Source organism: Paroedura picta, chromosome 4, assembly GCF_049243985.1.
Source record: "Paroedura picta isolate Pp20150507F chromosome 4, Ppicta_v3.0, whole genome shotgun sequence".
Classification (NCBI taxonomy): domain Eukaryota; kingdom Metazoa; phylum Chordata; class Lepidosauria; order Squamata; family Gekkonidae; genus Paroedura; species Paroedura picta.
This window is the reverse complement of record NC_135372.1, coordinates 59,120,998-59,132,857: the sequence shown is the minus strand read 5'-3', so window position 1 is coordinate 59,132,857 and position 11,860 is coordinate 59,120,998. Positions and strand designations below refer to the sequence as shown.

Genomic DNA, 11,860 nt, shown 5'->3' with positions numbered 1-11,860 from the left:
TAATGAAAAAAAGTTTATTATATAGTTACATTATATAGTTACATATACACACAGTTAAAATTCCGGTCAATAGTGTCTTTTGGAACATATGTTTTAATAAGAAGACATGAACCTGTTTGTGTCATTTGGTAAGCAACAATCTTAACTATAGTATTAGTGTTCTTGCCACTTTGCCCATAAACTTAAAAAATTGACTGGTGTCCACGCAGAATTTTGTTTCCTTTCAAAAGTCGAAAGAACAGTCATATTGAACATTTACACTTCCCATACAAAATTCAATGTACATTTTTATGTAGGGCAGAGAAGAGATATATAAATATATACAAAATAGACATTATTTGTAGTTAACATACCTCAATCAGGTTCATTAGCAACACATCAAAAGCTGATACACATAAAAGTTGACAAAAGGGTTTGGTTTTAATCCTTTACGACAAAGTATGACCATTAATTGTTGTACAAAATAGCAGATAAAAGGCTTTAGTTTGGAAACTTTGGTGGCCTCCAATCATACAAGTTATTTCAATTAAAATATAGACACTCAAGACGACTGGATATATGCTGTATCGGATACACCCATCTTGATCACAAATTGTTTAGGTAAAAAGGACACCTGTTCACAGAGTATTAAAATATTGCACAAGAACAGTTTATTCTGAAGAACAAGGCTTCTCCATGTTTATGGACTATAATATGGTTCTTGGGTAGGAAGAAATAGTGAGTGCACATTTTCTAACATGAAAAGCATACAGGAATATTCATTAATACTGTTAAAAGAGTTGTCCTCAGTCCAGTCTCTTCCCAATTTACTATGTGGCAACAGCAAGCAAATCAGGGATTTGGCAAATGTAAGAGGCAGACAGTAAGATGTATATTATCATACATCAGATGAGATACAAGACACAGTCAGTCCAAGAGCTCAGTGATGACCCACTTGATCACTGAACAAGCTCTTTGAGAATTAAGACCAGCAACATTCACAGCAATCACACAGTAGTAGAATAGGACTCCGTCCTTTTTTGGGTCTTTTCCTTCTGAATGATTGCGCCCGGTGCTTCAGGATCTGCAGCATTCTCAGTATCGCTGTCACTACTGTCTACCACCAGCATATTCAAGCCCATTTGACTAGTCCTTCTGTGCAACTGAAAGTGAACTCCAGCCTCCTGAACATGGTTTGATACAAAGTCTTCGTCTGAGGAATGCAGCGACTCATCATCTCCTATCAAATGGTTCACAATATGAATCCCATCAAAACTGTGTGGGCCTGAGAAGGCTCTTGGGCCTTTTAGGCATCTGATCTGTTAAAGCACACACAAACATAAGAATGAGATAACAATTACATGCTCAACTGTTCATTTCTGTTTTGAACTATGTCAAGATCAAGGGGTGGAACCAGTGCACAATTACAATGGGTAGTAGGACTTTCACCCATGTACTGTAACTTTCTCAGCTTCCCTTATCCTTGAAATACTCTTCTGATGTTCATAGGGGAGTTCAATGGGCAGAAGTCCTTTTGCTCATAGAAATGGTGTGCTGGATCCATTTCCAGTGTATTCAAAGATTCCTTAAGCCAATTTCCAAAATATAAATGAAAAATATGGCAAACTTTGGCTATTTTAGTTATTTATGAACAAAATATTTTGCATGTATTCTTAACATCTTTGATAAGTACTTCTGCTAAGCTATTCATTACTGAAAATACATTACAGTTGTCTTTCTGGGTGCATAAAAGACATTAAAAAGAGATCGATACTTAGAAATGCTATCTATGCAGTACTATAACACAAGAATCAGTGACTCTGGATGTTAAAGGATGGATATCAGGAATAGAGCTTTTTATAAAAATTGTTTCCAATTGTAAATGTCATTTCACTACGGAATAAATGGAAAGCAAGTTTTCACAAAGAAACAGTGTGTTCATCACAGTGTTTCCAGTTAATACAATACTGCCGATGAATAAGTCTCCTGTGTAAAAGATAGAGTCACTTGAAATTTATGTCAAACCACCTTCTGTCCAAGTTAGGCAGAACAATCTATGTATACAGGCCTTTCAAACAATGCGAAAAGAAGCTACTCTTAAACTGCCACCGAGGTATATTCTTCAGAACTGATGGTATCAGAAAGATACAGAACAAATATCCTGTTCATTTTTTGTGGCAGAAAGTAATAGCAGCAAGAATTCTTAAATTATGAAGCTGACTGGCTGTCTGAGTTCCGAGTGACATTCTGGCCACATCCAGACATCACAATGAATTGCTGTGTTTTATTTTTGTACAACAGAGTTGTTGCTAGTTTACCAACCATGAATAACAAATATTGGTTAGAGCATTTAATCATGGCTTGCCTGCCTCTTGCCTTTTCTGCCTCCCAAAAGGAAGGGATTGCTGAAGTGTTGGAGCTACTCTAACTTTGTGTTGTAAATTCAAAAGAACAATTGGTACAAGTTGTAGCTAACCAACCAAGTTACAAACTGGCTCTCCAGGTAGCCATGGACTACAATGCCGGCAGGGGCTCATGGCAATTGTAGACAGTGGACATCTGGAGAGCCACAGTTTGGCCACCCCTGCCATAGACTTTTCCAGTTCTGATTCTTATTTATGTTAAAAAAAGAAGAAAATTTTAGGACTTCTCTTTTAACTATTCACTTGATATAAACATTCACGACTATTTTTATTTTCATGTATCCTAGAATCAGGGTGGGGCAGCTTCTTCTCTTTAAAGACAGAGAACTGATTCCAAGATTTAATGTTGAACTTTTTTTTTTTTACTTTAAAAGACACTTTACTCCATCCAGCTTACTTTTCAGCCAGCTACCCTAAATGCTCTTTAAATTGATAAATTAATTTAATGATTTTCTTCCTAAGAAATGATGATTATTTGCTACAGTGCAAGAAGTTATCCACAATCAACACAGATTACTTGGCATTCCACTCAGTTCACAATCCTGGAGTTGAAGGAACACATGAACAGCAAAACCACTGCAAAGAATTGGGAAATTTGTCACACAAGCAAAGAGAGCATTATTGTAGCATGTTCTTGATCTGACAGGCTGCTCAGGGTTCAGTTTCTTCAGATTTTCACATTTCTGTGGTTTAAGAAGTTGGCGAGGAGGCCATTCTTTCCAGGTTAACAAGGCAGAAGTTAGGTGTTTATCCTAAAAGGAGAATGAACAACTATGGCCAGAAGAAACTGCTGTTGTCACCACCCTTTGGCAAAAGGAAGAATTAAGAAGTGATCCAAGGTACTAAATACCACCCACTTTATATATTTTTACAATTTGAAGGGAGCATGGATTAAGCATCTGAAAACATGAAGAACAGCCAAAGTTAGAACATAACGCTTGACTTGTACAACATGCTCTTACCTGGTGAAGGCTGTCATCCCAATTATGAGCAAAAGGAAAAAGACAGCAGAGAAATATTTAGAGGGCTTTAAACAATCCTGAATTGTCCAGATTAAAAACAGAACACATCAAGCCAGAATATTTAAAATTCAGCTATTTTATGAAGTGAGCAGATGGATTAGTTTTTTTTTGGGGGGGGGGGTAAAGTTCTACATTTCTCACCAAGTCCTGCATTTGTGTGTTGATATTACACTGGAAGTTGCATATTCTTAGTGCTTTTGTTGTGAAATTTGAAAATCAACTCCAAATCTTGCGTTTAATACAGCTGCTGAAAATTCTCACACACCAAACCATGTGGGACATTGTAAGATATTAATAACTAGTATACCTGTGTAATTCTTTTAAAAACATAAAGCTGATCCACCACAGCAGCCTTTAAAGAACCTTTTAGAGCTGTTTTGTGAGGATACTAAGAATTGTAGCTCTGTTTTTTCTCTCCAGCTGAATGGGAAGGGCAGAGTATTCCAATAATAGCTTGTTGTTGTTAGGTGCGAAGTCGTGTCTGACCCATCGCGACCCCATGGACAATGATCCTCCAGGCCTTCCGGTCTTCTACCATTCCCCGGAGTCCATTTAAGTTTGCACCTACTGCTTCAGTGACTCCATCCAGCCACCTCATTCTCTGTTGTCGCCTTCTTCTTTTGACCTCAGCTGCTCCCAGCATTAGGCTCTTCTCCAGGGAGTCCTTCCTTCTCATGAGGTGGCCAAAGTATTTGAGTTTCATCTTCAGGATCTGGCCTTCTAAGGAGCAGTCAGGGCTGATCTCCTCTAGGACTGACCTGTTTGTTCGCCTTGCAGTTCAAGGGACTCACAAGAGTCTTTCCCATCACCAATAATAGCTACAGTTCCTTAATTGAGAGCTGTGACAGACACTGGTTTGCATTTGTTTGAAGCATCACACAAAGATAACACCAACACTTCTATCTTAGAGATAAAACACCAAGACTTCTACCATGTCTGCAACTACCACATGTCTTAGGGCTATTTCAAACAAATCTCTGACTTCTTAGATATGCCAGCTGTGCTAGGGTGTAAATTGTACATATATTTTTTAATACTGTCTTTCTAAAATTTACGAGAGCAGCAATCAGGAAGCATTTACAAATATATTAATGGTTTATACATGACATACTTTTACGTACTGGTGTCAGAATTGTAGGGCGACAAATATTTTTGAAACCGTCCATAGTTAAAGTATTTTAAAAGTATGTTCATATAAGTTTGAATTTGAAGCACAAATTCTACTAAGCAATTAATAATGTTTTAGCTAAATATCTTTATATACTTCATGAGACATATTTTAGGAGTCCTGAATTTAGTAGGCTGGCTCTTCCTCTTTTCAAATGATGTAATCTCCAGCATTTATGAATGTGAAACGGCATCAGATCCCAAACAAAAATACTATCAACAATACTTTTACATGGGAGTATGATTTCAACTACTTAGCGTTATGCATATATTTTTAAAAGAACTAGGAAGCCAAAAATTTTAGAAAATGGACCCCTAGGGCAGTGGTCCCCAACCTTTTTTTGGCTGGGGACCAGCAGGGCGACGGCCGCGGCCGGGCCGCGCATGCACACATGCGCGCTGCGCGGCCGAAATCGCGCATGCGCGGCACTTTCCATGGAGATAAAGACACCATGGAGATAAAGACACCATTTCAAGTTTGATAGCAAAGGTAATTAAAATACCATTTAAATCTAATTACCTACAAACATGCTGAAACTCAATGCAGGGTAAGGTTTTATATTCTCCTTGATTTTTTGTCAGTATCACAGAAGTAGAAGAATGCAGGGTAAGGTTTTATATACTCCTTAATTTTTGTCAGTATCACAGAAGTTTTTGGAGATAAGAGGTGTCCCATCATTAAATATAAGGAAATCTGTAGGAAGGAATTTAGGTTGCAAATATCCCCTTAAGGCAAATGCTCGATTAGAATAGCCATATGCAACCAACCTTTCATATTCATCTCTCTTTACACAGAAGTGTGGAGGGAAAAGCAACCTTACTTCAACAACCATCTACTGATGCTTCCCAACCTTCTAAGTAGGTTGGCAGGAGGTTCAGGCCAGTATAAAGGGCAAAAGGGCTAGGGAAATGGGAAGAAAAATTACTTTCCATTTTCCAGAAATATTTCTCCATGTTTTGACAAAAATTGGGGTGAATAGTCTTGAGGTCCAAGGAAAACTCAGTCCCTTGCCCCAGTGAAAATTACAGGGGAGACGAAAGATTGAGCAAAAATGAGGGGCACATGCTAAGCTAAGTAATTTCCAGCCAGTTGAAAAATTCAGGTCGAACTTCATAATTAAAGCTGTCTCCTGGTGTTAACTTTGGTAGCACAGTTCCTTCCTGAATGACTCAGGCTATATCAGAAATTCCAAGTTACGTGGGAAGACCCCATGATTCAGCCCTTCCCCTTGCCAGTTGAACACCTGAGAACTGGAACTACAGTTTTCCCCTATAAAACCTGGGACTCTTGATCTTACCTAAGCAGCAGTCTCAATCACCACAAAGGGGCTAAATTTTATTTATTTATTTGTATTTGTATTTATTTTTACATTTATATCCTGTCCACTCCCAGAGGCTCAAGCAGCAGTCTCAGTCACCATGAAGGGGCTCAATTTTATTTATTTACTAGCTTCAAAGCCCATTCCTAAGAACGGGCCTTGAAAGGGCCCCCACGCCTGGCCTCTGGCCAGGCAGCTTAAGGTGGCTTTGGGGTACAGCTCGCAGCCAGATCAAGTGGGCAGGTGGGGGCTGGGCAGCTGATTAGCAGGGCCGGGACAGAGCTCCTTAGCAGGCAGTCAGCAGGCCCAGCCTAGCATGCCCTCGTTAGCAAGCTCTCCACCATGACCCTTTGCCCAGGGCCCTCTCCCCTTACCTGCTGCTGCCTTCAGGCATTGAGGTGTCTGACAGCAAAGAGGCTAGAGTCCAGGGATGGAGGGCGGGAGCTGCAGGGGTGGGGCCAATCAGGGCAAAGCTGGCTGCACCCTGATTGGCCCTATTCCAACTTGGACAGCCGGACACTTCCCACCCCCTAGGTTGTTTCATAAATATATAGAGGAACAACAATGGATTAGGATTTTTATTTGTATTTATTTTTACATTTATATCCTGTCCATTCCCAGAGGCTCAGGGGGGCTCAGAAAAGGTTAAAATATACAACATTAATGAAAAGGTTTTAAAACACTAAAATTAGTTCATTAAGTTTAAAATCAAACCTGTCTATTTCACCTTCAGACCGCCTTACGCCATATGTCCCATGCAGGGCTTTACGCTCGGCATGTCCTAACTTATTGGTCATCCATGGCCCCAGGGAGGCTTGCCTGGCCTTGACTATGGCCAGGGCCTTTTCGATCCTGGTCCTGACCTGGTGGAACAAGCACCCAGGGGAGCTGCGTGCCCTTGGACAGCTTTCAGCTTTCCATAGGGCCTGTAAAAATGAGTTCTTCTACCAGGTTTATGGTTGGGGCCAGAGTTAGAGCAAAGAGTCTGGGTCCCCCTTAGTATTTTGCGCTGAACAGCCTGGCGCAACTTGTAAGGTCATCCTGTTAGGAGGGTTGCTTTGCCATCGTGGTTTGTTGTAATCGTAATTATTGGGGTTTTAATGGGTATTTTATGGGGTTTTATTGTCTGGATTGCTTTCTGTAACCCGCCATGAGCCGGTCTCCGAGAATGGCGGGTTACAAATCCAATAAACAAACAATCAAATCTGCAGAACTGAGAGGGGGTATGTTCTTAGAGAACTTGGCCATACGTTCTGCGGGAGAAAATCTGCTGGTCGTTCCCGGCCCCAGGGAAGCACGCCTAGCCTCGACCAGGGCCAGGGCCTTTTCGGTCCTGGCCCCTACCTGGTGGAATGAGCTCCCGGGAGAGCTGCGGGCCCTGCAAGATCTTCCATCATTCCGCAGGGCCTGCAAGACGGAGCTCTTCCGCCAGGTTTACGGTTGAGGCCGAGGCTAACATCTATGCCCCCCCCCGGGACCTGGGATTGAGATTGGGGATTAGTACCATCAGTATCCCCTCTCCACCTGCTTGTAGTAGGAGGGTGAGGTTGATTAGCCTACCTTGCCAGGTTAGCTTGCTAACCGATAATGTTATATTGTAATTGTTGTTGAGGGATTTTAATGGATTTTATTGGGGTTTTTAAAATGTTGTAACCCGCCACGAGCCGTAAGGGAGTGGCGGGCAATAAATCGAAAGATAATAATAATAATAATAATAATAATAATAATAATAATAATAATAATAATAATAATAATAATAATATTTGATTATCAGTTTCTCCTACTCAAAATATTCATTCGTTGAATACTGTAAAAGACTTCTGACATGTGGTCCTAAACCATCATAGCATGGGTCCTGGAGTTTCCTGAGGACCAAGTAATGGATGCTTTGGCTTCATTACTTTAAGAGAAATTAGCTCCAAAGAACAGAGAAAGATGGACCGCAAGGACACAGTGAGCATTGGAAAGGCCGATTTAATTTTTGTTGTGACTTATACCAAATTCCTATATGTCATTTAACATGTCATTGCTGAGATGCATGTGTAAATCCCCTGCCACACACAAAAGCAGTTTTTAAAAGGGAAAGTACAGGATTATTGAATCAATCAGTGGCCAAATAGGAAAATGCATGCATGACCCATAACATCTACAGGTCCCCCCCCCCCCGTCCCCGACTGAGAGGTCGAACCTACCAAGGGAGTGTCAAAGTTATGGCTGAAATACTGTTCTAGTTGGTATGTTATGGTTATTTTGTTATATTGATATTGATAGTGTTCTATGTAAATGTTCCAAAATGTTTTATGTCAACCGCCCAGAGCCGTAGGGAAGGGCGGTATAAAAATCAAAATAAATAAATAAAATGATTTGAGATTTAGAGATGCATTAATTTTACAACAGGAATTTTTAAACAAAATATGAACACACTGAGTTACACGAGTGGCTTCTGCATGTCATACAAAAGGGACCTAGAATCTTCTCATATGTATTTTGCAGCCAATAGTTCATTTTCTTAATTTACTTTATTTATACCTCTCCAGAATGGGGGTTCAAAGTTGTACACAATGTTCTCTCCTCCTCCATTTTATCTTCACAACAACCCTATGAGTTGGTTAGGGTGAGTATGACAGAGCGACCCAAGGTGACCGAGTAAGCTTTCATGGCAGAGTGGGGATTCAAACCTAGATCTCTACTTGCAATCTGTTCTGATGTGCCACAAACAAACAATGCCAGCCATGTGTATTTGCAACTGGTTTCACAGCCCATAATGTAGTGCATAAAATAGCTTACTCATGGCAAGCCTCCCTAAGAACTGCAGTTTCCAGGTCAACAAAAGTACAAAAATTATAGATCTAGAGGTTATTAGAGAGTTTTAATTCTGAATTTCTAAACTTTCTTTATTCTCTTCTATGTGTTCTTCCCCCTTTTTAGAAGAAAAAAAGGGGATTTTGAAAGCTTTATCACTTATCAGAGTCTAAACAGCCAAAAGGAAATAAGATGTGAAGACTAGGCAGTGATACTGCTAACACGACAAAGATTAAGACTACTGACATACAGAGACAAAACGTTTTCAAGCAAGTCAGAACAGGAAAACCGTAACATGATCAGACAGAGTCATGACCTTTTGATCACTGTGCTATTACTATATAGCCAATTTAAAAAAATCTTAATAAAAGTAGGTGATTGCAGTGATAGCAAGAAGATGTTGTCTTTCACTTCCAAGATGCACTTTGTAAGCATTCCATGTTTGTTAATGGCAAGTTCAATTTTATTCCACCTCTTGGATGTTGAACAAAGTTAAAAGGTTTTAACTGAATCTGGTCTTGAGAAGTCACTGTAAATAACTTGCTTTTAATTTCAGTGAACTTCTCTAGTATTCATCCCTCTCCAAACATATCGAGTGAACACTTCCAAAACAAAAGTTTCATTTATGAACCTTAGCAAGCATTCGACTAGCCCAAATAATAATCTTTATTTATAGATAATCTGAAAGACAATGTCTTCTCTTTCAAGAGCGCAACACTCCCAGATGAAAAACATTAATAGGACAACAAAAAATATGGCCTTTGTATCTGTAGCACTTTGGAAAAGGAAATGAAAGTTTTGGTTATCTACAGTATCTGCATGTTGGACAATATCCAAACAAGGTCAGAATTGCCCATGTCCCCCCCTCCCCACCACTCAAACTGGTTAGGACCTTTTTGCTTGACCAGTTTCTCTGGAATAAGTGGGCAGATTCTTGCAGGTTCTCAGTATCTTTATTAGTCAATATTTCCCTCTATCATTTTTTTCTACAGAATGTGGGCGTTGGTTTAACGCTTTGCCCATTTGTTCCTCCCTCTTTTTTTTTAAAGGCAACTATGAAGACTATTTGCCCGGAACACAAATCATGTCCTTAATTCAATTAAGGCAAGAAACTTCAGTAGAGAGGAAATAACTATGATAGCAGATTTCATATTCTGTTAAAACTCTTTGTTCAATGGCTAATACAATGTTTTCTAGAAGTTCATAATGTTTTGTTGTCCATAGTCTATATTTGTCCATACCTGCTAGCTTTCAGCACCAGAAATAAGTGCACAGTTAAATAGAAAGCAAGGTACAACGTGAGCTAGACAATCATAAAAGTTGCTACTAAGACTTCGTCCTCATAGTTATCTAAAATGCACATCCCTGGGTCTGACCACCAGCCAAACCATACTACATATACAGCTAAGTTGCTGCATTATAAGGGGGTTGACAACTCACACATATGCGTGCTTCTGTTTATTTAAAAATTTACTGAGTCAACAAAGCTGGTGTGAGAGATTGGGTGTTTTCTAACCACATGACCTCACAAGCGCTATCTTATCACATCACAGGTTCCTCAGACTGACCACAACCATTGAAATCAGGCTCCACCAGCATAGATGCTCACTATCTCACACGTACTAGCCGAACAGCAACTTTTGAGCTGTCCAATGGTCTTGCTGAATTGTGAGAGGGCAAATCTGGTGGTCTTGGCTTACTGCATTTGCAAGATACCGTACAAGGAAAACACATGATTTATTGCTCTGCAAGCTTTAACCACAAGTTGAAAAGCTCACACTTTAAATCTGAGAGTTAACATATTTCCTTTCAGTGTCAAGCAGAGGATTATGGTGCAGGAGGAAAAAAGCTTTACTTGCTACCACAGTATTTGCAAATTTATTTTTAAAAATAATTCACTACTACCTTTCCCCCTGCAAATGTGGGCTCACAGCAATATTCTTTATTCTGTTAGATAAAGAGTAACTACATGCTACTTTTTATTTATTTAGAGAGAGCAATCTAATTTTTAATCATTTTGAGCTAAGGGAAAGCTTTTAAATGCTTATCTTAGATTATCACAATGGGTGCACTTCAGTGTATTGAAAACACTTTAGTCGTGAAAGCCTGACAAGCATCACTCTGCTCCTGTGAGCTGATGAGTCCAAGGGCATGCAGAACCAGGAAAACAGTAAAGCTATATGTATGTTTGCAAGCCTGATGGAACTCCATTATATGCAACACAAAGGGTTTCGAGACCATCCTCGACAGCACCTTCCTGGGCTACATGGCTGGCAACTGCAAGGCTGCACCTTCCTTCCTAACAATCATAAAGTAGTTGAAGTACTGCTCCAGCCCATGGGAGGGCCAAGGGGTTTTGTCATGTCCCCTTCAATATCTAATGTCTATAGAAAACTGCTAGGAGAATGCACCTGGACATTTGGCAGAACTTATTGTAAAAGACTGATGGCATTTAGCTCTGGTGTAACCTGACTCAGATAAAGACAATGACATTTTGAGTTTTCAGTCAAATTACTAGACTGAACTCAGATTTGCCTTCATGCAGCCCATCAAATGTTAATAGGAAGCAGTCTAGTGCAGTGGTCCCCAACCCCCGGTCCGGGGACCGGTACCGGTTCGTGGATCAGTCGGTACCGGGCTGTGACTCCTCCTCATCCTCCTCCCCAGCTGATGCCTCTGGGACTGCCCTGCCACTCTGCTGCTGGCTCACCTTTGGTGCTCTCTGGTGGCCGCCATGGCCGGGGCTCCCCCTCGGTCTGGCACTGTGCAGCTGCTGCTAGCAGTGCCCCCAGCAGGTGACGGGAAGTCAGGGGCGCCGTTAGGAAAGTAAGCGGAGCAGGGACTCAGGCGGTGGTGGTGACGTCCCTCGACAAAAGACTACCCCTCCCCCGGGCCTCAGTAAAATTGTCAAGCGTTGACCAGTCCCCGGTGATAAAAAGGTTGGGGACCACTGGTCTAGTGGATCTAGGAAGAAGTGGTTCCTCCATTCCAAATGGTGCTATGGACCTTATGAAGAAATCAGGTAAGGCATCTGAGTGTGTTCCTCCTGGAACCTTGGTTGGTGACCTAAGTTTATTAGCAGCTTGGGCTGCAGCTGTTCAGGTAGAAATGTGATCTGGCAGTCAATACACACTCTTAGGTAGCCCCC

The 11,860-nt window shown here is 40.7% G+C and overlaps 1 protein-coding gene across 5 annotated transcripts in view; it reads right to left on the bottom strand.

Annotated features, from left to right (window-relative positions):
• Window positions 1–11,860, bottom strand: part of EVI5 (ecotropic viral integration site 5) — a 91,111-nt gene continuing 79,251 nt past the window's right edge. For all 5 annotated transcript variants that reach the window (XM_077333004.1, XM_077333008.1, XM_077333005.1 and 2 more), the window contains one exon: window positions 1–1,298. In XM_077333004.1, coding sequence (XP_077189119.1) covers window positions 987–1,298 — 312 coding nt within the window. In that variant the 3' untranslated portion in view covers window positions 1–986. The remainder of the gene's footprint in view (window positions 1,299–11,860) is intronic.